Consider the following 20,838-nt stretch of genomic DNA (forward strand, 5'->3'; position numbering starts at 1 on the left):
TATCACAGTGCAATGAGGAGGATTAATAATAAGACGAGGACGAATATGAGTGCCGCGATACAAAACGAGGACCATGTATCTAGTCGGAAAAGTTAGTTTGAACTTGAGATTCCCATACCAGACCAGACCATCCATCGGAGTAGAGATCCGCAGTAGAGATAGAGATTCAGCATAGATGGAGTAAACAGGGCCAAAAAAAAAATGAAGAAGACAATCTCTTACCCTCATTCTTGCGCACAATATGTTTTATGCGCGACATCCCATTCGACAACTTCCCCCAACCCGATCGGCCAGCGTATCAACCTCATTAATCATAACAGCCTGATCCTCCAACTCCCGACCCATATCATCAGCCTGCTGGCGCAGATTACCAACAGTGCGGAAAACCCCATCAAGCTGCTCATCCTGCTCATGCATAAGCTCCGACTGACGCTGCTGTTCCATTGAAGCATAATAATCCTCCCCGCCACGACCGCGCTCCTCTTCCTCAAGCGCAGCATCAAACTCAGTGGGATTGGGCAGGGTATCAACGGCAGAATTGGAAACAGCCTGCTGCAGCTCCTGGTGCATTTTCTCGACCTCGTCACCGACATCGTCGACGAGCTTGCGCCGCCGCTGCACCTCCTCTAGTTCCAGTCCATAGCGGTAGGGGTCTTGTTCGATTGCGCGAACGCTTTCGACGAGGTCGTTTAGGTCCGCTGTTAGCTCTGTTAAGGTGCTTTCGAGCTCTAAGCGCGCTTGCTTGAGTTCGGGGTTGGATGGGCTTTTGGCTAGAGACCGGATGCGGAGATATGAGGAGAAGAGTGGTCGGCTGGTTTGTAGTGTTGCGACGACGTCGCTGGTTTTTTGGTGGTTAGTTGGGGTTATGTGTCTTGGGGTTTGTAGAAGCTTACGCTTGGACTTGTAGGAATGGGTCTGCGTGCTCCATGGCTGCGGTATGGGGTATTGGGTGTGGTGTTGATAGTTCTCGGCCTCGGGTTGGTCCACGGGCGAGGGAGCGGAGGCAGGAGTTGCTGACTGATTGCTAGGGTGGGCCGTTGAGACAACTGCGTAGTTTTGGCCTGGACAAATAGGTTCTGCCTTAGGCCAACTCAACCTCCCACTTGATGACGCAGCAGGACGCAGCACTCCAAAGATCTGTATATCTTCACGGAGACGATAGTAGCCATTATCTCTATTTTTGAATACAAGTTTAGTTTTTTATCTACATATCTTGCTTTAACACTCTTTGTCTTTTTATGCTCCCCAAAAGCTATATGCGAAAGATGAACTTCCTTGCCCATATCACGCCTCGTTAGGATCTTCCCACAAGGCGCGCGGCGCCAATCCTTTCGGCTCTGGTTGTTATTGTAGAATATTCACCTCCCTACATATCCTGTGGTAGTTGCATAGCCCTTAGAGCCCCATCCAACGCGGTAGCTAGATAGTGCAATGCTATATTCCCAATCAAGGCCGATCCATCCTCTATCTCTCCACGACTAAAGGGAGATGAGAGATATCCAGGCTTTATACTTTTTAGACAAGTCGACATAAATTGATGCGGAAACACCTGATACTCTTGTGAGATATCCTTATAACTTGCTTACCGTGACAGTCAGCGGTTCTATGGCACTGTTCGTTTTCAAAGAGTTTGCGATTTTTCCTTCTTGCTCAATATGTTGTAGTATGCCGTCGATGAGGAGCCTCTCTAGGTGTCCGATAATCGAATCAAGGGATAAATTGCTGGAAGGTGCAGTTCCGTGCCATCAGCAGATCTATGAAGCAGCCAATAGGAGCCATCCATGAGGCTACTGGTTGCCGTAGCAACATCCATGGATGCAGTTGTCCATAACACTGAATTCATAACAGGACATAATTAACCTTAAATTAGCTCAGGTCCCACACTGCTACTTACCATCACTACAAGCTTTCCGGGGATCTCAACGAAAGGATTTCCCCGAGAACATCGGTTTCCTTGATCTCAAGGGTGAAACTATAACATAAGGGAAACCAGTATGGCGACAAAGGCACTCGAGGCGCGCTTCAAGCATTTGTCGGTTCATGATGATGACGGGCAAGATGGGATCGATTTACACCAGAACGCCAAGGTAACTACGACCCATGACCTGCAAGATGTCTAGAGGCGCATGGTTAATAACATAGAGCAGATCGTGAACCCAAGCACGTATTCATCGGGCAAAACACGGCCAGCAGAAAGCTCCAAGCCCACTTCGTACAAACAAAAGTGCACAATCGACGACCCCGTTGCTTCCCAAGTGGCTCAAGGAGATGGCGGAAAGTCTCTTCGCCAAGCCCGAGCACCTCCCTCGGTTCTTTCGACGCGGACGGATGAAATGCCGAAGGTGGATAAGCGCTCCAACACTGGTACTAAGCCCACACTTGCTTCCCGGGTGCCTGAATCCAAAGACGGAAAAGCGCCTTCCCGGGCTCGACATCCCCTCTCCGTTGTTGTGTCGCAGACACAAGGTACAGCTTTCGAGACACAAAGACACAAAGATTATGATGCCGAGCAACACGTCACAGCCACAAAGAACGTGCCTTCGCAGGTGGCTAAAACAAAGAGTCGACAACCTGTTTTTGTTGATCAGCTTAATGCGGCGGTGAAGGCAGAACAACACTCTGCTCAGCTTATCAAACAGCCTGTCCCCAAAGAACTACACCTAGGCATGTTCGAAATTGGCCGACCGCTAGGAAAGGGGAAGTTTGGACGAGTATATCTTGCGCGAGAACGAGAGACTGGTTTCATTTGTGCGCTAAAGGTGCTACATAAGGATGAGATCCGACAAGGAAGGGTCGAAAAACAGGTGGCTCGTGAGATCGAGATTCAGAGCAATTTACGTCACCCCAACGTCCTACAACTATACGGTCACTTTCACGATCGAAAGCGAATATTTTTGATTCTCGAGTATGCCGGCAAAGGGGAATTATACAAGCACTTACAAAGACAAGATCGTTTCCCAGAGTGGAAGGCAGCCCGCTATATCGCGCAAATGGCTAGCGCGCTAGGATATTTACATCGCAAGCACGTTATTCACCGAGATATAAAGCCCGAGAACATTCTCGTTGGTCTGCACGGCGAACTAAAGATGTCCGATTTTGGGTGGAGTGTTCATGCACCAAGTGGGCGCAGGCTTACGATGTGTGGAACACTAGACTACTTGCCTCCTGAGATGGTCGACCCGAAGAGAAGCTCGAAGCCTTATAATGACAAGGTGGACATATGGGCTCTGGGGGTTCTGATGTATGAGTTCCTGGTCGGAAGGGCACCTTTTGAGGACACACCCAATATGACACATAGGCGAATCGCTAAAGGAGATATGTCAATTCCTTCTTTCGTCAGTCCCGAAGCCACTGATCTTATCAAAAAGGTGAAGACATCTCCAAAACAATAGTGACCGACTGCTAACAACAATCAAGCTACTTATCCTTGATTCGGATCAGAGAATTTCCTTGGAGAAAGTCCGACAACACCCTTGGATCATCAAACACTGCGAGAGCGTTGCGGAACAAGATAAATCTTGAGGGATAGCACGCGGCGGTCGACATTTCTGTCACCGCCAAGATCAAACGTCAAACGCTTGAATTCCCGCGCGATGCATTTGTTAAGGCCATAGTTGCCGAGATGATTGTGCGAGGACTTGTCCAGCGCTGCGATAACATCGAAAAAAAAGCTTGAACAGCCAGTGTCCTCTCCGGAAAATAAGTCAAAGGTGAAGGAATGGGAGGAAGAGATACAGGATCTCCAAAAAGAAATATGCCTGGAGCAGCATGAACTCTATAGATGCGAAGCATTTCTCCTCTCGGAGCTTGAAACAGATGTACGACGCCTCACAGAGCGTCCAACGTGGTATTGTCGACCCGAGCTAGTTAAAGACTGTGCTGAAAGAGGCGGTTGCTGCGGTCTGAGCTGTAGGTGTTGCCTGAAACGCCACTTGACCACCCAGCGGACAAAGGGCATTGGACATTGTACGATAGATGCAGCTGTTCGGAAATGCGTGGTGCTGATCCTACCCCCGAAGAGAGAGCAGCAATCGATGAGATGCTTGAAGAGATGCTTCGTTCCTCCAATCCGGCCTATCTTGTGAAGATGATAGAGGCTTACTTTTCTAAGCCGGCGTACTTCACCGCAGTTGCAAGCCCGAAAAAGGGATGATGTGCTGAAGCTATGGAAACAGGTACGGGATTGGATTATACGCGTATAAATGGTTCAAGTGGCGAGCAAGCTTTACGAGGGTTGATCTGGAATATCGTCGTTACTCTTTCTGGTAATTGTGATCGCCTCTTTTGCTAAGCCTTCGGTATTGAATTTGCTACCGCCATAAGATCTAAAGTGAATGAAATTGATATATCGATGTAGCACTGGCGTGAAGATCAGAAGTGCACTTTTGAACAATCCATGTAGTATCTTCCTATATAACAAACAGACTAAACCGGTTAGGGAATTAACTTACCTTGCAAGATTCTCTCGTCCTTCGCTCTTTCCTCTCCCCGAGTCCCTTATAGCCCAACACAATCCCACGTGTATTCCAACTTCAAACAGCAACACTCTCTCCCTCTGGACCACGCGTCGAATTTGTCCACCATGTTTTGTCTATTTCCCGGCCAATAGCTACATATACTGCCCATTCTACATCATCTTCGAATGGTTACACTTTCGTTAGTAGAATCCACCTTCGTAGACACGATAAATATGCTAAACCTGGGTCGCCCATGTATTCTCCCCAGGTAGATCTCCAGGGGGCCCCGGGGGAGGGCTGACATCTGCGCTTAGGTAAGATTCCGGTGCCCAGGTGCGCGGTGTTGCCTAGGTGATATCTAAATGTCTCCTAATTCGACCCTATATCCTCAGCTCATCTTGAAACCCTCTTCAGGGTACGTATCAGCCACGCATTCTCGCCATGGAGGCCTTGAGAAAAGCCTTGAGGCTTCGACCTCCTCAGAGGAGCCTGTTTCTCGACACGTCCAAAAGACACTTATCTATCACGTCTCGAGGTATCAGTTGTGCACAAGTTTCCTAATTCGGAAGACTAATCCAATCATAGGACATACAATCTCCAAGGAAGAGCTGTTTAAATACACAAATGGCCGATTTCTTTCCGAGGAAGAAAGCCAGCTATCGAAGCGCTATGTTCGTTTCGACATTGACCGGTTGTGTGGTGTGATCGCAAACATCTCTGGAACTGGGACACAGCAGGTTTCAAGCATAGACAAGATGGAGGGTGGATTCAGCAAGGCCCTCCTTATGACAACCCTGGATGGCGGTGAATACATCGTCAAGATTCCGTGCCCGAATGCAGGAAGGCCTATGTACTGCACGGCATCCGAGGTTGCGGTCTTGGACTTCGGTAAGTTTGATGTTTTATATGAATACAGCCAATGCAGGAACTTATAGATGTCCTTGGCTCAGTCAGAACGCATACCACAATTCCCGTGCCAAAGGTCTTAGCATGGAGTACCGACTCAACCAACCCCGTGGGTGTTGAGTACATTGTGATGGAACGAGTTCCTGGAGTCCAGATCTTCAAAAAATGGACTGAAATGGGCGATGTTGACCGCTTATCAATCGTCAAACGTCTCACACAATGGGAGCATGAGCTTGCTGAGATTCCATTTCCAGCCTTTGGCAGTCTATATCACAAAGGCTCCTTGAGTGATCGTGAATCGATCCCGTTAGATCCATCTGTGGATCCTGAAGGTCTATTTTGCGTTGGTCCTTCATGTGATTCTCACTGGCTCATGCAGCATAGTCCTGATGTTCACTATGGCCCCTGTAAGTATTGCCCCTTCTCCTCAACCGACATACGGCTAATACCTTACAGGGAAAACCATCGGCAACTTCGGCGAAGCTCTTATCAATCGTTCGCTTCTCAAATCTCAACACGGTTCCAAGGCGAAACTACCGGCCTTTTTAAATAGTCCCTTAGGGGAACATTTGGTAACTCTTGGTATGGCAAAAGAAATTATGCCAGCAATGGCAACCAATGCTAAGCTGCTAGCGCAATCCCAGCCTACATTATGGCATACTGATATTCATATGGGCAATATCTTTGTCGCTGAGGATGAGCCGGATAAGGTCACTGGCTTCATTGACTGGCAGCATACTTCCATCAGTCCCTTGTTTATGCAAGTCCGATGGCCCACCTTTCTAGCATCACCGGAAGACTACCCAGAGGGCCAGGTAATGCCTCAGCTTCCGCCTGGCTATGAAGACATGGAAGCCGAAGACAAAGAAATTGCTTTATACATTAAACAAAAGGCTACTTGGGCTAAGGCCTATGAGGTTGCAACACTCCTGAATGATAAGAAAGCTTGGAGAGCGATGCAACTTCCCTTGGCACTAAAGGAACTATTCCGTCGCTGTGGTGATACTTGGGATGAGGGGATTCTTCCGCTCCGGGAAACGTTGATTGAACTTTTTCGCAGTCAGCGGGAGCTCGGATTCGAAACAGATATATCGCTCCACTTCAATGACGAGCAGATCGCAGCACATGAGAAGGAGTTCCAGGCCTATGAAGAATGGCATGAAATACGCAGCTTCGTGAAGAAACTCCTTGACACCGATGATGACGGCTGGATTCCTCCAGAGTACGATTTCACCGAGATGAAGTCTCGGAACAAGATGTTGTTCGACTACTATGTTTCCAAGCCAGATCTTAACAAAACCCCAGATGAAGTCCGGAGGTTATGGCCATTCTCCTTGGATGGCCTTTGATGCCTTGGGGTCCACTACTTCTGTTACTTACAAAGGTACTTATAGTGTACATATGTACTATGCAGAGAAAGAACTTGCAACGTCAAGGTCTGTCGTGGCCTAATTGCCGTTCGCACTGTGAGGCGAGGGCCCTCACAGTCCAAGATATATGCCCGCGAAAACCCACGTTCTATGCATCGATGTACAAATGTAGATCATCCCACTATGTACTGAGTCCTCTCGGGACCCACAGAATGCCCAACCCCCCAAAGCACAAACTCCAGCCATATCTAAATGCAGAACAAAATTGGAACATGAATCATTTCTTGATCCCAATAATAGCCAGATTGCGCGGGCTCTTCCCATACTCAAACACAGGCTCAACCCAACACTCCTTGACAGAGTCATGTTCGCGCAAGAACTGCCAGCGATCAACAACAATAGCAGCCTCAACAACCTGAGCACTGAACGCCATCAAACTCCACACAATACTGAGATTCTTGCGTGCGGGCAAGTACTCATTTTCATAGCGCTGCAACTCTTCTTCAGACATGGTACAGACGCGCTCCTTGACCAACTCGCCACGGGTGGGATCACGGCTCAATTTGACCGTTGCAGCACGCACATACGCGGTGAAACTCTCGAATGCGGACTTTCGCACGGATCCCACGATCAGCGCTATACCCTCCGAGTTGGGGTTGTCTGCGTCGTCTTTGTAGAGATCGTCGGGGATGTCGGGTTTAGGGATGATGTCGCGATCTAGAAGAACGCGTTGCAGCAAAGCGCGGTAGAAATGACGTGTGAAGAAATCTTCGCTGTCGGCGTGGCCCCAGTTGTGGGGTGCCTGTAAGGCCATTGAGCGGGCTGTGATGTTGAGCTTGAGGCCTTTTGTGGTCTTTGCTTGGTAGTCTTCATAAAGCTTGGACATTGGGAATCCGTGCGGGTCCCATGACGATCCAGTTTGTTTGAGGCGGGGGTGGGCAGATCGAAGTATGGGGATTTTGTATGTTGCTGGTCCCAATCGTTCGGTCAGGAGGTTGTAGCAGCAGCCAATCATGGCGATTGCAACGACAGAAGGGTTGAGCACTAGCGATCGGAGCCCGTGGTGGACGAGGTTTCCGCATGAATGTAGAGAGACCACCATCACCCGGGCGTCACTAGGTTTCATTTCTTCGGGTTGGATGATGACTTCTTCTGTGCTGGTCCGGGTTTCAACTGATGTCTTTGGGTCGACGACGTGCTCGATGATCGGTTCTAGGTAGCCATCTTGGATATTATGTTCTATGTAGCTGACTGTGCCCCTGGTATCGACCTTCGGACGTGCCTTTGGTACATGTGGCACATGTGGCTTTCTGTACGTTGAGTCGAGCACATCATCGGCTTCTAGGGTCATATCGCCTAGCATGTTAGAGATCGTGGTATCTTCATCCTGCCCAGCAGGTTCTTCTGGCACTGCATCGCTCGGTCCCAGTGGGGCTCCCACCCCCAAGCTAGGAGCTTCAGGCTTTTCCGAAGGGTTCAGGTCTGGGCCTAGTTCTGGGGTGTCGGTACAGACGCTGCATTGCTTCTTCAATTTGTTTAACTTTGCATTGTGCATTGTCTTTTTCTTTTCTTCCGTAGTTAGTCGAGCAACGACATCCATACGGTTGGCACCGCTGATGTATTGGTGCTTTCGCTCGATAGCAATGATATGTTTATGATAGGGCGAGCTTGCCAGCATGCGCCCCAGGTAGCTCTGTCCCGACCCAAAATCGACAATGTGAGATAATGGTTCCCCGCGACGCTCATTTACCGTCTCTGACAAAGACGCGACATAGCGAGAGAATTCCTCAACCTCGTGCTTCTTCTTTTTGTTCATGCCAACAGCAATATGTCTCGGGAGGGGTTCACTCTTCTCAGATGTGGTGTACTCGCGGCGGAGACTCAGTCGTCGAATGTTGCGAATGTATTCAAGAAAGCTTGCGGGGGGGAATGCCCCTCCATTCCATGTCCTGTCATTCTCGGTGTCTGCGTTTGTATCGGCGGGTTCGCACAGCGGGCCAATGTCCTCTCGTAGCAGCAGTTTCAAAATGCTGTGGATGTCGTGATGATCAAAGAATAATCGCCAGTCTTCTGGCAGTAGTGAAGTGTATAGATCGGGATCGCGCGTCAGGAAATCGAGGATATGCACGCCACCGCAAAGGTTCATGAACATGACCGACTCGGTTGCGAAGGAGAGAAGGGCTTTGACATATTCGTCAGGGTCCTTCCACTCGTCGCAGAGCGGAAGAGGATTTCGGACTGTCATGCTAGATCAGATGTCATGAAAAGCGCAAAACAAGTCGTCAATTCTTGAAATGAGGGACATTCTATATACTGTGGGGGAATGTTATCGCGTTTTTTTTTATCGCCCCGCTCGGCTCCCCGGGCCTCTTAACCCGTTTAGTCATCTTCTGGAGTCGCCCGGGGCGCATTTCGGAGCCCTAAGACCATCCCAAAATACCAAGCCGGAGGGCGTTGGTGTATATTTTACGCAGCGCTCTCGACTCTTCAAAGGCCTCGAGACTTTGGGGGCAATATTCCCTCAACATCAAGTTATTCGCTATCCTCTTTGCGATCGTCTTTGCTCCCTTTGCGGTAGCAGGGCATAGGTCAGCTAATAGTGCAGGTAGGCAAAGATATCGAAGCACGCATATCACCTTACACCGAAGGCAGAGCGAGTTCTGAAGGAGAGTTTTGAGCACCAGTGATCTGAATTTGATGGGATCTCGCCCGTGCAATGCGCCCACTAAGCAAAGCGGGGTAGGTACCTACTGACGAGGAGGTCCCTAGCTGCTACACACAAACACAAATACCAAAAAGGGAAAACGGAAAACGGCCAAAGCCGTCCTGTAAAAGCTGGAGCATGTACCCCAGCAACGGAGGATACCACGGATACCACGGTCGTCTCCCGTCTTGTCCCGCGTGCTCCCGCTCCCGCAAGGACATCCCTTGATGTGCTCAATGGCTCCTCCGATGCCCGGATGTCTGTGATGCGCTTTAGCTGCCAATCCTGCGTACGGAAAAAGATTAAGTGTAACCGCACGGTACCGAAGTGCGCCAGTTGCAGCAAAGCGAAGCTCCAGTGCGTCTATCAGCCGCCGCCGCCGCCACGTAGGAGGAAGCGCAGCCGGGGCAAAGAAAACGTTCATGACCGGCTAGCACGGTACGAGCGCATCTTACACGACCACAACCTCCTCCCGACGAGCAACCATTGACGACGATACGGGCGAGATGAAGACAATGAGAAAGACGGTCCAGGTGTTCTTCCATCTCAGACCATTAGGCCAGTTTTTGGCATTTTCTGGGTCCTTTGGCCCATCCCAAGTGACGAGGTTAGGTTCTGTATCAACTTCGGCGTCGAGGGATGGCTCGGGGGAGCTGTTCGCTGCAAGGCCCGCTTCGAGGTCTCCCGCTTCCTTCTCAGGAAAAGGTGACCCCCCCGGAAGAAGTTGAATGTTTGTCGCCGATCTTGCTCATCTTTGTGTCGAAGCGCTCATTCAACTAGTTGAGTACGAAGGAGCATGGTCTGGGACATGGTTGAAGTACTTATACTTCCCATCCATAGTGCCAGCCAACCAACGGAAAGGCCTGATTCTGCTTCGGGTCCGGAGTGCCTGCCAGGGACCGATGTGTTGACCAATAGGAGGCGGCCCTGCATCGGGCCCGGGTCTGATCCAGCAGTGCGTTTCACCACCGAGACGGGACCGATTATCTTCCTTGAAGATTGTTATAAACGGTATGTTGGCCTAGTACAACTGAATCAAGCCTGTTACAGTCTATGAATTGAGGATCAGGTCGTCGGATTGAGAGCTCAAAGGTAATCTCTCTTGTAATGAATTGGCTATAGCCCTAACACAGCTTACAGACGAGCAGACACAATGCCGCCACTTCCACGCCATGTCATACAAAGTCCTCGCTCTGACTTTCCAAATACAGGATCATGACTCGGCTTCGGAACCGCCCATACTCTCTCAAAGTCTCCCCCACTTTTGATGAAATCCCAATCACCACCGCTATAAGCTCCCATCATGGTGTATCCAGATAGCTGAATATCCGCCAACGCATTCTTCGGATCCTCGGCCTCGATACCATGCCCTGTCCCTGGCGTCAAGAGCTTGAACTCTGCTTCAGGTTTCGTGTCATATGTCTTATGCGCCACACCAGCAGGAATAATAAAAACATCGCCAGCTTCCGCTTCCAGTTCGACCCCGCCCTCCTCCCAAGAGGAGCCCCGCGTGTTTTGGAATAGATCGTCGGATGTGTCGGCGACGCCGAATCGGATCTTAGCGGTGCCAGAGAGAACGGCCATACACTCGTGGGCCTTGGAGTGATAGTGCGATAGTTGTGTCTCACTGTATCGGAATATCCAATTCACTTTCCACCCATTCTGGGTGAACATGTCCCAGACTTCGGCTGGATCGCAATGGGAGCTGCTTGGTTTCCGAGCCAGGACATTCTTATAGTGTAGTAAAGGTCTCGGCGAGTTTGGGATGAGATCTGTTGGGAACAGGTGGTACTGTCGAACTTCAACCATGTTGGATGTTTGGGTTGTTGAAATAGAGGTGTGAAGAGGCATGAATGATATTGATCACACGGGCTGTCCACTTTAATATATACAACTTTGCGGGGAAGATCGGCAACAGATCCGAGTCGGAGGGATCGGATAGGGTTCCCGCGATCTACCACCGGAATAGGCATACCGTTCCTACACCCTATCTATACTATGTTAATCCCAACTTTCTTCTTTGCTTTTCACAAATATCTGGGTAAAGTGACACAAAGGTCTACGACTTTGGGGTAAAGGAAACCCTTTTCAGGTTTCTCTCGCATCTCACATACCTCTCACATTTCTCTAACCTCCACTTTACCATGACCGACGGTGTCCTAGCCTGAACGAGAGCTGCGTATTCCTACAAATGTTTCTAGGCCTACACCCTTTTTCTCAACCTACAACCACGTGGTAGCGACCTGGAAGCCATAGGGTGGGAGATGATCAGCCGCAAAAGGACAGACCTGTTCTGGGATTGACTGTGTGCTATGCTGGGTACCAAGTTACTGGTGCCACTTCTTCTCCCTCAAATTTTCCAACTACCTTTCCTTGGCCATCCGTCTTTATCTCCCAGGCAATCTCTCCCATGGGATACTTTCATTCCACGTCTCACCTGGCCTGTCGCCAAGGGCCACGACTTAATGAGAGGTCAATTCCTCGAATTTCTCCTTGAGTCCTGCTTCAAATCTTCCTCCCAATTCTCTTCCAATCCTCTTCCAATCCTCCCGGGGAGGGGGTTCAATGGCACTTGCGCTTACTCCTCGCTGAATAGGTGGCAGGACCGTTCAGTGGGCTGAGGGAGTCCTTGTTCCTTGTCCAAACCACCGGACGCGTCGTCGAGGACCAATTTCGATCCGATCAATCGCGGGCCTCAAGTTTCTCGTCTCCTTTTCTTCTTATTTTACCGAGCATGGTACAAAACTGACTCCAAAATGACTACCAAAGCCACATAAGTGGCGGACTATTTTATACCTCCATAAGTAATAGAAGGACCCTAAGACACCTAAGGCCTAGGTGCCGTAGGTTGTTTAGAATTCTACGTCTTTGCACTCTTTTTCCTGCTAGGTCTAAGGTAGAATATCGGAAGGGATCCTACATCAAGAGCGGATGCTATGTCGTGGAGACGGCGGTGATTGCCGAGGATCGCCACCTGTAATTTTCAACATGCATATTGCGATTGAAATCCGCGTCTAGCAAGCACAATCTGCTCTATTTCTCGTCTATACGCACCTGAGCTATGCCCATGTCTATGTATCAGCAGGCTGAGCAGTACCTGCTAGGTCTGATACAGCTCAACCGAGAGCTTCCTCGTAGAATACCTCGTGTGATTTGCCTTTGGTGAATTTGGGAAACAATTCCCAGAAATCCAGGCACCCAAGGTAGTCTGCATATTCTGGGGTATTGTCGCCACGGATACACCAAGAGATTTCGTTACTGGCCCATGTTGAAGTTGGCCGTATCCATGCTGTTGTTCGGGTCCGAGAGGGACTTGGAGCTTGCCTGGAGTCGTTTCCGACACTCCGCAATGATATCGTGCAGTTGTTCCTCCAACACCTAGACGATAGTTGTTAGTGAGTAATCTGCACGTGCACTTCTTCTTTGCCACGGTAGACCTTTCATAGGATTTTGGAGGTTCTTCTCCAGTAACTCTTGCCACGACGTCCCAGATTCCGTTCGTGCTCAGAACCTCGGTATATGCCAGCACTCGTCGGTTGATAGTTCGCGGGTCCGCTATAATCTAAGCAACGTACTTGCCAATATCCGACATCGGTCAAGGCGAATTCCACGTTGCCATTTCCAACAATACGATCGTCAATGTATGGAGATGTGCATGGTCGGTCCGACCGGATAGGAATTTGGGACCCTAGACTTGACACCAACAGCCCACGTCAATGATGGTGTATGGTAGGCGGTTACGTTGGATCTCCCCGAGTATTTCGAGTTTCTAGTGTTAATTAGTTCATCATTCCTTTTCCTTGTTGTCAGGGATGGAATGTCTTTTAGCGAAGTTTCGAAACCAACCTTGTCTTTGATATCAATGACCCCTCTTAGGGCTGGTCCCACCCATGCAGATGGAACAAAACGCTTCATCGTTGGCTATCTTAGCGGCCTTGATCCATGGAATTTAGAGATAGAGACTTTCCCAAGAAATGCAGGAGATCAGGACATCAACCGCTTTTAGTAGCTCCACAAGTTTTTCTTGAGGTCCGTCCAAACCATAGCCGACAATTTGGACATTCTTGTCCTTCAGTTGGCGATTGGCAGGACTGTCGATAGAAGCTTCTCGTGTGAACGATATGACCGCCTGTGTAATCGGTCAGTACGAACAAAGATGGCACCAATTGACACAGTACACTTTCTTTCCCAATACCCCATACAGTGTGCCAATGAAGCCTCGGTGATTGCACTCAGTCGCCCTTCAAGCTGGGCCCATTGGACGAGCTCGTGCTCCCATTCCCCCCATGCAAACTCCTTTTGTGTACCCCAACCCGGCTTCCAGACCCGAAAAAAGGATCCTTGATATCAAGCGACTGCGACAGGCAGCGATTGCGACAGGCACTGTCATACCTACTCAATTAGTACCCGCATCTGACAGGTCGTCTGCATATCAACTCCGAGACACATGCCCCCGAGATTACTAGCATCGGGAAAGGTGCTGAGCTGCGTGTAGCTAGTTGCAACCTCCGGTTGGATGACCTCATTCCATCTGACCGCGCCTCTCACTCTCTTCCGGTGACTGACTTGCCAACTGTGGCACCACACTGTTGGCCCCGTTCGATCCGTTTATAGAGGGTGTGTGTCGGGACCCAATCCTGGCTTTTCAGCATAATCGATTCGCCTGCACCACATTGTGTGCGATTCAGGTGGGCTTTTCCAGCTGGTTCGTGACATGGCGGAAATCTTATCGGGGCTTAGCATCATCACCACATCCTACTCTGGCGTGTCCGCGATCCGATCATATCTTTCAGACTTGAGTGTTCTGTCACCAAAAGAAAAGCAAAAGAAAAGCAAGAGGGCCTCGACTGTAAAACAACTGCATACACTCTGACTGCATCAAATCCGGAACCAGCAGCGCCGAAGGCGGTAGAACTTGGAAAGCCGATCGAATTTGTCCCGTCAACGCAGGCTGAAGACGAAGAATTTCGGAAATATCATCTCTAGCCCATATACCGAGAATCTACGGAATATCGACAGCTTTCTGTTTGTTCAACATCTGTATTCTATCCCTCTCTACGAGTAATGATCATCCATGTTGCATGACTATTTTTATAAGATCCATGGATCTGACATGTTTTTGCAATTTTTTTCCCTCTAGAACTTTCATGTTCTTCGAGCACTCCTTGGAATAGTTGGTTACCGTCCATTCCCAGCCGTGGTGCTTTCCAAGGTTGTCTCTCACTTGGGCAAAATGTAAGTGGTGGAAGGCGGAGTGCAAGGCGGTGGCAACTGGTGGGTTTTGCCACGTTTGTTGATTGTGGCAAAATCCTACCGCCCTCAGGGTATAAGTAAGTCCTCCAGCCCCCCGAACTTCCTCTTCTTTTCTTTCTTCTCCAGCTCTCTTTGCCTATTGGCTTAGATCAAGTGTAGTATCTGTTCTTTTCAGTTTAATCTCTGAAAGTTTCCGTCCAGGAAACACTTTGATTATTCCTATTTTTGGACCCCGCGACTTGGCCCCTGTGCTTGCGCATGCCTCGTTGCACAGTGTCATTGGGCTTACACTACCCCCGATCGACGCGAACCCCTTTTTCATCAACTGTTCGGCTTGTCCGGGCGCTTGGAGAAGATGTGTGTACAAAGCCTACGTCCCTATCTAGTGATTTGCTTCGTATGAGTTGCCAATGTGAAATTCCACTTTGTTTACCCTTTCAGAAAGGAAAGCGGTGAAAGAGACATTAATCTCACTTCTATGCTACGTGCGCGTTTGTACCGAATCTTCCTTGTCAATTAGAAGCAACAAGTGTCGGTGATACCGGCCTTGGTCCTTTTTCCAGGCCTTGTACAACTACAGAGATCTCCTTTGGGGCTAATCCTCCGCCCCGCGTTTGCAGCAAGGAGCTCTCAGAGCCTCTTTCGGACATGGAGACAGTGCATAGCAACTGCGCGCCGGTTATGAAATTACTCAACTCTCGATTAGTACGAATTGCGGAAGGCTGGCTTTCGCAGAGTGATAGCTGATCGAGAGTACATTGCAGATTAGTCGACGCACAGAGCCGCCAAGCCAGTCAACGAGACACCGACCCCGGGGGCTCTTCACCCCCTCAGACCCAGAGTTCAGTCGAGTCTCCGCGATCGACTAACCACCTCTTCACACTCTCTGAAATGTGTGCAGCTCTGCCCTCTGACTCTGACATCGCAGAAATCCTCACAACACGAAACCAGTGGTGGGTGACTGGCGGGAATCGTTTGGGCTCGCGTGGGGGGAATTGGAAGACAGCACATTCACGCAATTTGCTGTCTGATGGGGCTAGGTCTTTGTCTGATCAGTGCCCTCCAGCCACGTCGTGCATGGTTGGTCTATCGCAAAGCCAACTCCTTACTGCAGTTGATGGGGCTCCATCGATCGCGACGGCGATCAGAATCCCTAGATCTGTTCTTCTGGCAGCTCTTTAGCCCCGACCGCTGGGTAAGTCTACTCATCGGACTGCCCTATTCGGTGCCCGATCATATGTGCTATGTGCCGATCCCTCCAATCGACCAATCGACCCCTATCACCTTTCATCACCGGCACATGGTTCTTTTGACCGGCCGGGTCATTGACTGCTTGCGGTACACGATGGGATACTGTTTTAGTACTGTTGTCGGTGTCGACCAAGAGATCGACAAGATTACAGCCCAGCTTCCCTGGACTATTTAAGCATGCCGCATATTGCAGCGTGCCCCGACGCAGACGAGAAAAGTGCCCGCATTTATCCTATCACCGAGATTTCTCAGCTTGAACCCTTCTTATACCTGCCTCTCTTCCTGCAACAATGTGATCCCCAAAAGCAGGAGCCAGCGCAGAGCCAGAACTCGCTCTGTGGGCGAAGTGTTTGTCTGAGCAGTGCCCGGCCCCTGCTCAAGGCATATCTTGCTCTGTAAGATATGGAACCCCCGGCGCGGTCATGGACAACAGCATGAAATCGACTAGCTTTACTGCATTGGCCGCCGCCGTATTCTTATTTTTGAACCTTCTTTCCTGTGCCCATCCGACGACTGGATCCATAGCAGATCCGATGAGTCCTTCCACACTGGAGTCTGACACAATGCTCATCAGCCGAACTGTCGCAGTTTTTGAAAAATGCTCGGAAGGGAAACCTCAGTCACTGCGTGGACAGTGTCATACCGCGTTAGCGGAATTGATCTCTTGCAGCCAGATACTGGGCCGAGGCGAAAGTCGAAAGGTCACGGTTCCATATTTCGGCTTGGTGGGGATCACCCGCGCCGAGAATGTTCCTGTACACTCCCCGGGGATATATGACGACGCATCTGTGCGAACAACTTCCGTGGTCAATCCCACTCCAGCTAGTTCCGTTCTCGGCCAGCCGCATGATGACGTCTTCCCTTCACGGAGCGTAGAGGACGATATGTTCTTCGCGTACCATGGCCCCTGGGAGAGACATCTGCAGGAATCATCTTGGCCCAGTCAATCCGTGGAACATGGCCTCGATCCTAGCAGACTGGTTTTGGGCCAGTATCTTGACCCGGGATTTCCAGTTTGGAGTCAGGGACGTCATCTTTTGGACACCCAGCGTGTTCAGCCTAGAGACACAGGCTATTCCTCGCATTTCCCGCCTGTTTATTGATAAAAAGCCTACCCCAAGATCGGAGCTTGAGAAACAAGCATCTACTTAGGGATTTACCCCCAGCTTTGATTGAGCTTCTAAAGTATTATGGTTAAGTCGTAGGGGTTTTATATAGAATGATAATGTCACTAGATTTGCGAGATGATTTCTTACGAATACTATTATCTTCCCTTCGCCAATACCTCCGGTCTTCCAGGGCTTTGCCGTCGTCTAGGTCATCAAAACATAACACATAACGTATGTATCAAGCAAATGCAGTCCACTGCGTACCACAAGCTGCCGCGACTTCTCGTGCCGGTCTACCAATCATCCCCTTCCAGAACGCAGAAGTACCAGAAGGAACGAGCTCTTCAATCTCCAAAGACAGCAAAGCATCAAAAGTCCAATCCTGACACCGTCCAATTGAATCCCTAGGAGCAGGCTCCTTCTCAATAACCCTGATCACATCGTGTCGTTGTTGGGACGTCAGATCGGCAATCTTGCACATGCCCACAGCCGCCTTGTCGATGATCTTCGTGGCGTACCGAGGCGCAAATCCGTACCACAACCTGTCTGAATCAATGACCTCGACTTGGAGCAGATCGCCGAATTCCAGGTTCCCGGGTTTGTTGATCATAAAGCCCCAGTGCGATCGATGTGTGGGGCTATCGCCGGGTCCGAAGACTTCTATTGAGAGGTTGTAGGCCATCTTCTACGCGGTCAGTCTTGAATTCATATTAAGGATTAAGGGTACGTACCCTTTTGTGTGTGTATGCAGAACTTCCCCAGGAGTTAATTTCAGAGATGTGGTCTCATAGCTTCTATAGGCAACGAGCCTATACTAAAGAGTATTAAGATCAGATGACTTGGATGTGATCGAAATTGACGCGAGAACCCGACCAATTGTGCGTTGTCGATTGGCGCCGTAACCCCTCTTTGATAGATTATGCCACTAGTTGGACTACACCAGGTCCTACGACATACAGAATGTTGACAGATATCACTAATAATTGATACGTCTATTCCCTACAATCGAGGCCATCAAGTACTCATACTCATTTTCCAGGTGTCAGGGCGGCATCTTCCAGCTCACCTCCACCCCCATGTCTCACCCAGATATCCAATACAACAAACGCAAATCGGTAACTAACCTTCAATTTTATATACAAGTAATGTCATATGTTCAGCTGATCTCAATACTCCCCTCCGGAACACCCTGCCTACTCCGCAACCTGCGCGCAAAGAACTGCATAACAGGCAACATCTCCTCCCGACTCGACGGCATCCCATCCCCCTTCCTAGCATACCGGCTCACCTCAACAAACTCAAAGACCTGCTTCGTCCTACGCACCGCCTCGTCCGAAACAGCCACGGAATCCCTCCCAGCAACCAGCAGCACCGGCGTACGATTCTTATCCCCGACCCTAGACCCCGACAAAGGATACGGCGCCCCGATAGAGATAACCCCAGAGAGAGCACCAACCTCCCCACTACCGACATTACTAGTTCCCTTCAGCCCGATCTCCCGTGCAATAGCCAGCGCAGCCATCCCGCCCTGCCCGAAGCCTAGCACCATAATCTCACGCAGCGCGTACCCGCATTTCTGCACGAGCGTGCCGCGCACAACGTCCGACACGAGGGTCTTCGTGCTGCGCGTTAGGCCGGCGTCCATGTCTAGTGCGCCGGTCGCGGAGTCGAAGGAGACATCGTCGCCCCAGTGGAAGCCGCCCAGGTCGAAGGGGAGTGGGGCTGTGCCTTGGACGGTGACGACGGTTGTCTCTGGGAGGCGGATGGCTTCGGCGAATTTTGTGAATGAGGCGGCTGTGTCGCCGAGGCCGTGAAGTAGGAGGAGGATGTTTGGGGCTGGGGATGTGGATTTGGAAGGGGTGGGGGAGGGGGCGGATGTGACGGTGACGGTGAGTTCAGATGGGAAGTCGGATGGGGTGGGTGTTTTGGTGGGCATTCTGAATTTAGGTACTCCGTAGAGTTGAGTCAAGTCAAGTTGACATGGGTTTCAGAGCTTGTGGAGCTTGGAGCTTGGAGCTCAGAGAATGTCTCAAGAGTGTGGCTGTGATTCGGTAAATGTGGCGTAGAGCTCAGCTTGTCAACATATGTATACACCGGATTTTAGGCCGCTTGAGATGGCTTTCCCTTCCGCTTCCGTGCTCACTCCGTGCCGCTCGTTACTCACTGAGTAGACTGGTGAGGTTAGCAGGAAACATTAGTGACTCCATTTTGCTAGGGGGCTACATAGTAATAGAAGTACCTATGGTTCCTAACTGCCAGCGCTGTGAAGGACTGTTGCATTGTTACCGGGAAAACGCATTGTAAATACAATTACTGCAAGAGGCCTCGGTAGGTTTAGCGAGTGGAGTGGGGGTCCAAATAGCAGCCCGAATGGGTTTTTTTGGGATAGTCCTACCTAGGTAGTTTTGTTCGAATTGAAACTGGGTGGCTTGCATAGATCTAGAAATTGTGATTTTGTGTGATTTCGGGGCTTCAGGCTAATGACTTAATATTCACCAAATAATCATAATTGGTTCCATAACTCAGTTGGTTAGAGTGTGGTGCTAATAACGCCAAAGTCGAGGGTTCGACCCCCTCTGGAACCACGATTTCGTTTTTTGTTCTTTGCTTTTTGCTCTATATTCTTTTATCTTTGTTATTTAAAAAGAAGCAAAGTGGTCGACGCGCGGCGAAAAAAAAAGAGAGATCTTCAATCAGAACAGCAGCAATGCAATGACGAGGAACCGAAAACTGCGCTAAAAAAAAAAGCCCTTACTGACGATCATGGTCTGGCACATTTAAGACAGTCCAACAGCACCAGAGACCAGACGGTCGATTTTGACATTACCAGCCTCCACGTTCTACCTCTTAGCAATATCCCTTATAAAACGCTAGTATCACTAAATCGATACTACTGTGGAGGCCGTCGTTAAAGCTGTTCGAGGATAGCGGAGAGAAGATCACGGCTACAAACGGCGCTATAGAGGCTTCAGGCGTTTCTTGACATAAGTGATATATATCTCCATCACAGGTAATTGTCTTCAACCCCCTTTGAAAATGGTCAAGTTCGGAGCAACTACTCGTGTTAATAGGACTCTAGTTACTCCTATAGAGGCCTGCGGATGCTCATCTGCTAGGGCTGGGGAATAGGACTACAAAGATGCGGAAATTACATTTCGAACCATAGTGATATATAATTTGATCCGCTTTGAGATGGATCTTCGCGCCTTATAGTGCCGTCCACCTACCCTGGCAGAACTGCGTCCATACGACCGTGCGAGGATGAAGGCTTCTTCAAGCTACAATGCCATTTCTGATCATATTTAACCCGAAATTAACTGAAAACAATAACTACTGACCGATACCATGTCAAACTAGTAACCTGGCAAAGATAATCTTCATCGACTGAAGGTTGTGGTGACTTCATAGCTTCAACTTTCAGTGTTTCATCAACTGAAGATATAGACGCGTCTATAATTGCCTTTCTTTTGTAATTCCCGGACAGTTCCACACTTTTATTTCATAGCAACGCTAGCATACACAGGTTATATTCTTTTGGTTACATAGACTTGATGCCAATGACATGAGGGGGAACAAATTATATCTATGATCGATACTCCCTCCAAAGTATTGTACATATATATATATGCCTTCGTCATTTGAATAAGAAGGAAAAATACCGACAAAGATGAAGGATATAGAGCAAAGGCAAAGAACAAAAAAAGAAAGCGTGGTTCCAGAGGGGGTCGAACCCTCGACTTTGGCGTTATTAGCACCACACTCTAACCAACTGAGTTATGGAACCAGAT

The 20,838-nt window shown here is 49.5% G+C and overlaps 9 protein-coding genes across 9 annotated transcripts; 3 read left to right on the plus strand and 6 right to left on the minus strand.

The window, feature by feature from the left end:
* Positions 1-2: 2 nt before the first annotated feature.
* On the minus strand, positions 3-1,044 carry N7489_001840 (SNARE domain protein; the record flags this gene model as incomplete). The annotated part of the gene is made up of 3 exons (XM_056707595.1): positions 3-79; positions 223-229; positions 283-1,044. Coding segments are annotated over 3 exons (846 nt in total), but the record flags the coding sequence as incomplete, so codon positions are not given.
* A 950-nt stretch (positions 1,045-1,994) lies between these two features.
* On the plus strand, positions 1,995-3,522 carry N7489_001841 (aurora family serine/threonine-protein kinase; the record flags this gene model as incomplete). Its single annotated transcript, XM_056707596.1, has 3 exons — positions 1,995-2,087; positions 2,148-3,368; positions 3,418-3,522. The coding sequence occupies 3 exons, from the start codon at positions 1,995-1,997 to the stop codon at positions 3,520-3,522; spliced, it is 1,419 nt and encodes a 472-aa protein (XP_056571898.1).
* A 1,376-nt stretch (positions 3,523-4,898) lies between these two features.
* On the plus strand, positions 4,899-6,712 carry N7489_001842 (phosphotransferase family protein; the record flags this gene model as incomplete). Its single annotated transcript, XM_056707597.1, has 4 exons — positions 4,899-4,992; positions 5,043-5,345; positions 5,393-5,770; positions 5,820-6,712. 4 exons carry the CDS (start codon positions 4,899-4,901, stop codon positions 6,710-6,712), a joined length of 1,668 nt encoding a protein of 555 aa, XP_056571899.1.
* Positions 6,713-7,010: 298 nt separating this feature from the next.
* N7489_001843 (uncharacterized protein) lies at positions 7,011-8,978 on the minus strand (the record flags this gene model as incomplete). Its single annotated transcript, XM_056707598.1, has 1 exon — positions 7,011-8,978. The coding sequence occupies one exon, from the start codon at positions 8,976-8,978 to the stop codon at positions 7,011-7,013; it is 1,968 nt and encodes a 655-aa protein (XP_056571900.1).
* Positions 8,979-9,370: 392 nt separating this feature from the next.
* On the minus strand, positions 9,371-9,861 carry N7489_001844 (uncharacterized protein; the record flags this gene model as incomplete). Its single annotated transcript, XM_056707599.1, has 2 exons — positions 9,371-9,480; positions 9,582-9,861. 2 exons carry the CDS (start codon positions 9,859-9,861, stop codon positions 9,371-9,373), a joined length of 390 nt encoding a protein of 129 aa, XP_056571901.1.
* A 710-nt stretch (positions 9,862-10,571) lies between these two features.
* On the minus strand, positions 10,572-11,246 carry N7489_001845 (cupin domain-containing protein; the record flags this gene model as incomplete). Its single annotated transcript, XM_056707600.1, has 1 exon — positions 10,572-11,246. The coding sequence occupies one exon, from the start codon at positions 11,244-11,246 to the stop codon at positions 10,572-10,574; it is 675 nt and encodes a 224-aa protein (XP_056571902.1).
* A 3,433-nt stretch (positions 11,247-14,679) lies between these two features.
* Positions 14,680-16,116, plus strand: N7489_001846 (fungal specific transcription factor domain-containing protein; the record flags this gene model as incomplete). Its single annotated transcript, XM_056707601.1, is given in 6 exon segments — positions 14,680-14,767; positions 14,817-15,047; positions 15,214-15,368; positions 15,397-15,443; positions 15,455-15,730; positions 15,747-16,116. Coding segments are annotated over 6 exon segments (1,167 nt in total), but the record flags the coding sequence as incomplete, so codon positions are not given.
* A 1,172-nt stretch (positions 16,117-17,288) lies between these two features.
* On the minus strand, positions 17,289-17,732 carry N7489_001847 (uncharacterized protein; the record flags this gene model as incomplete). Its single annotated transcript, XM_056707602.1, has 1 exon — positions 17,289-17,732. One exon carries the CDS (start codon positions 17,730-17,732, stop codon positions 17,289-17,291), a length of 444 nt encoding a protein of 147 aa, XP_056571904.1.
* A 474-nt stretch (positions 17,733-18,206) lies between these two features.
* N7489_001848 (alpha/beta hydrolase) lies at positions 18,207-18,986 on the minus strand (the record flags this gene model as incomplete). Its single annotated transcript, XM_056707603.1, has 1 exon — positions 18,207-18,986. The coding sequence occupies one exon, from the start codon at positions 18,984-18,986 to the stop codon at positions 18,207-18,209; it is 780 nt and encodes a 259-aa protein (XP_056571905.1).
* Positions 18,987-20,838: the final 1,852 nt, after the last annotated feature.

The sequence above is a fragment of the Penicillium chrysogenum genome (genome assembly GCF_028827035.1).
Source record: "Penicillium chrysogenum strain IBT 35668 chromosome Unknown utg000001l_segment0_segment0, whole genome shotgun sequence".
Classification (NCBI taxonomy): domain Eukaryota; kingdom Fungi; phylum Ascomycota; class Eurotiomycetes; order Eurotiales; family Aspergillaceae; genus Penicillium; species Penicillium chrysogenum.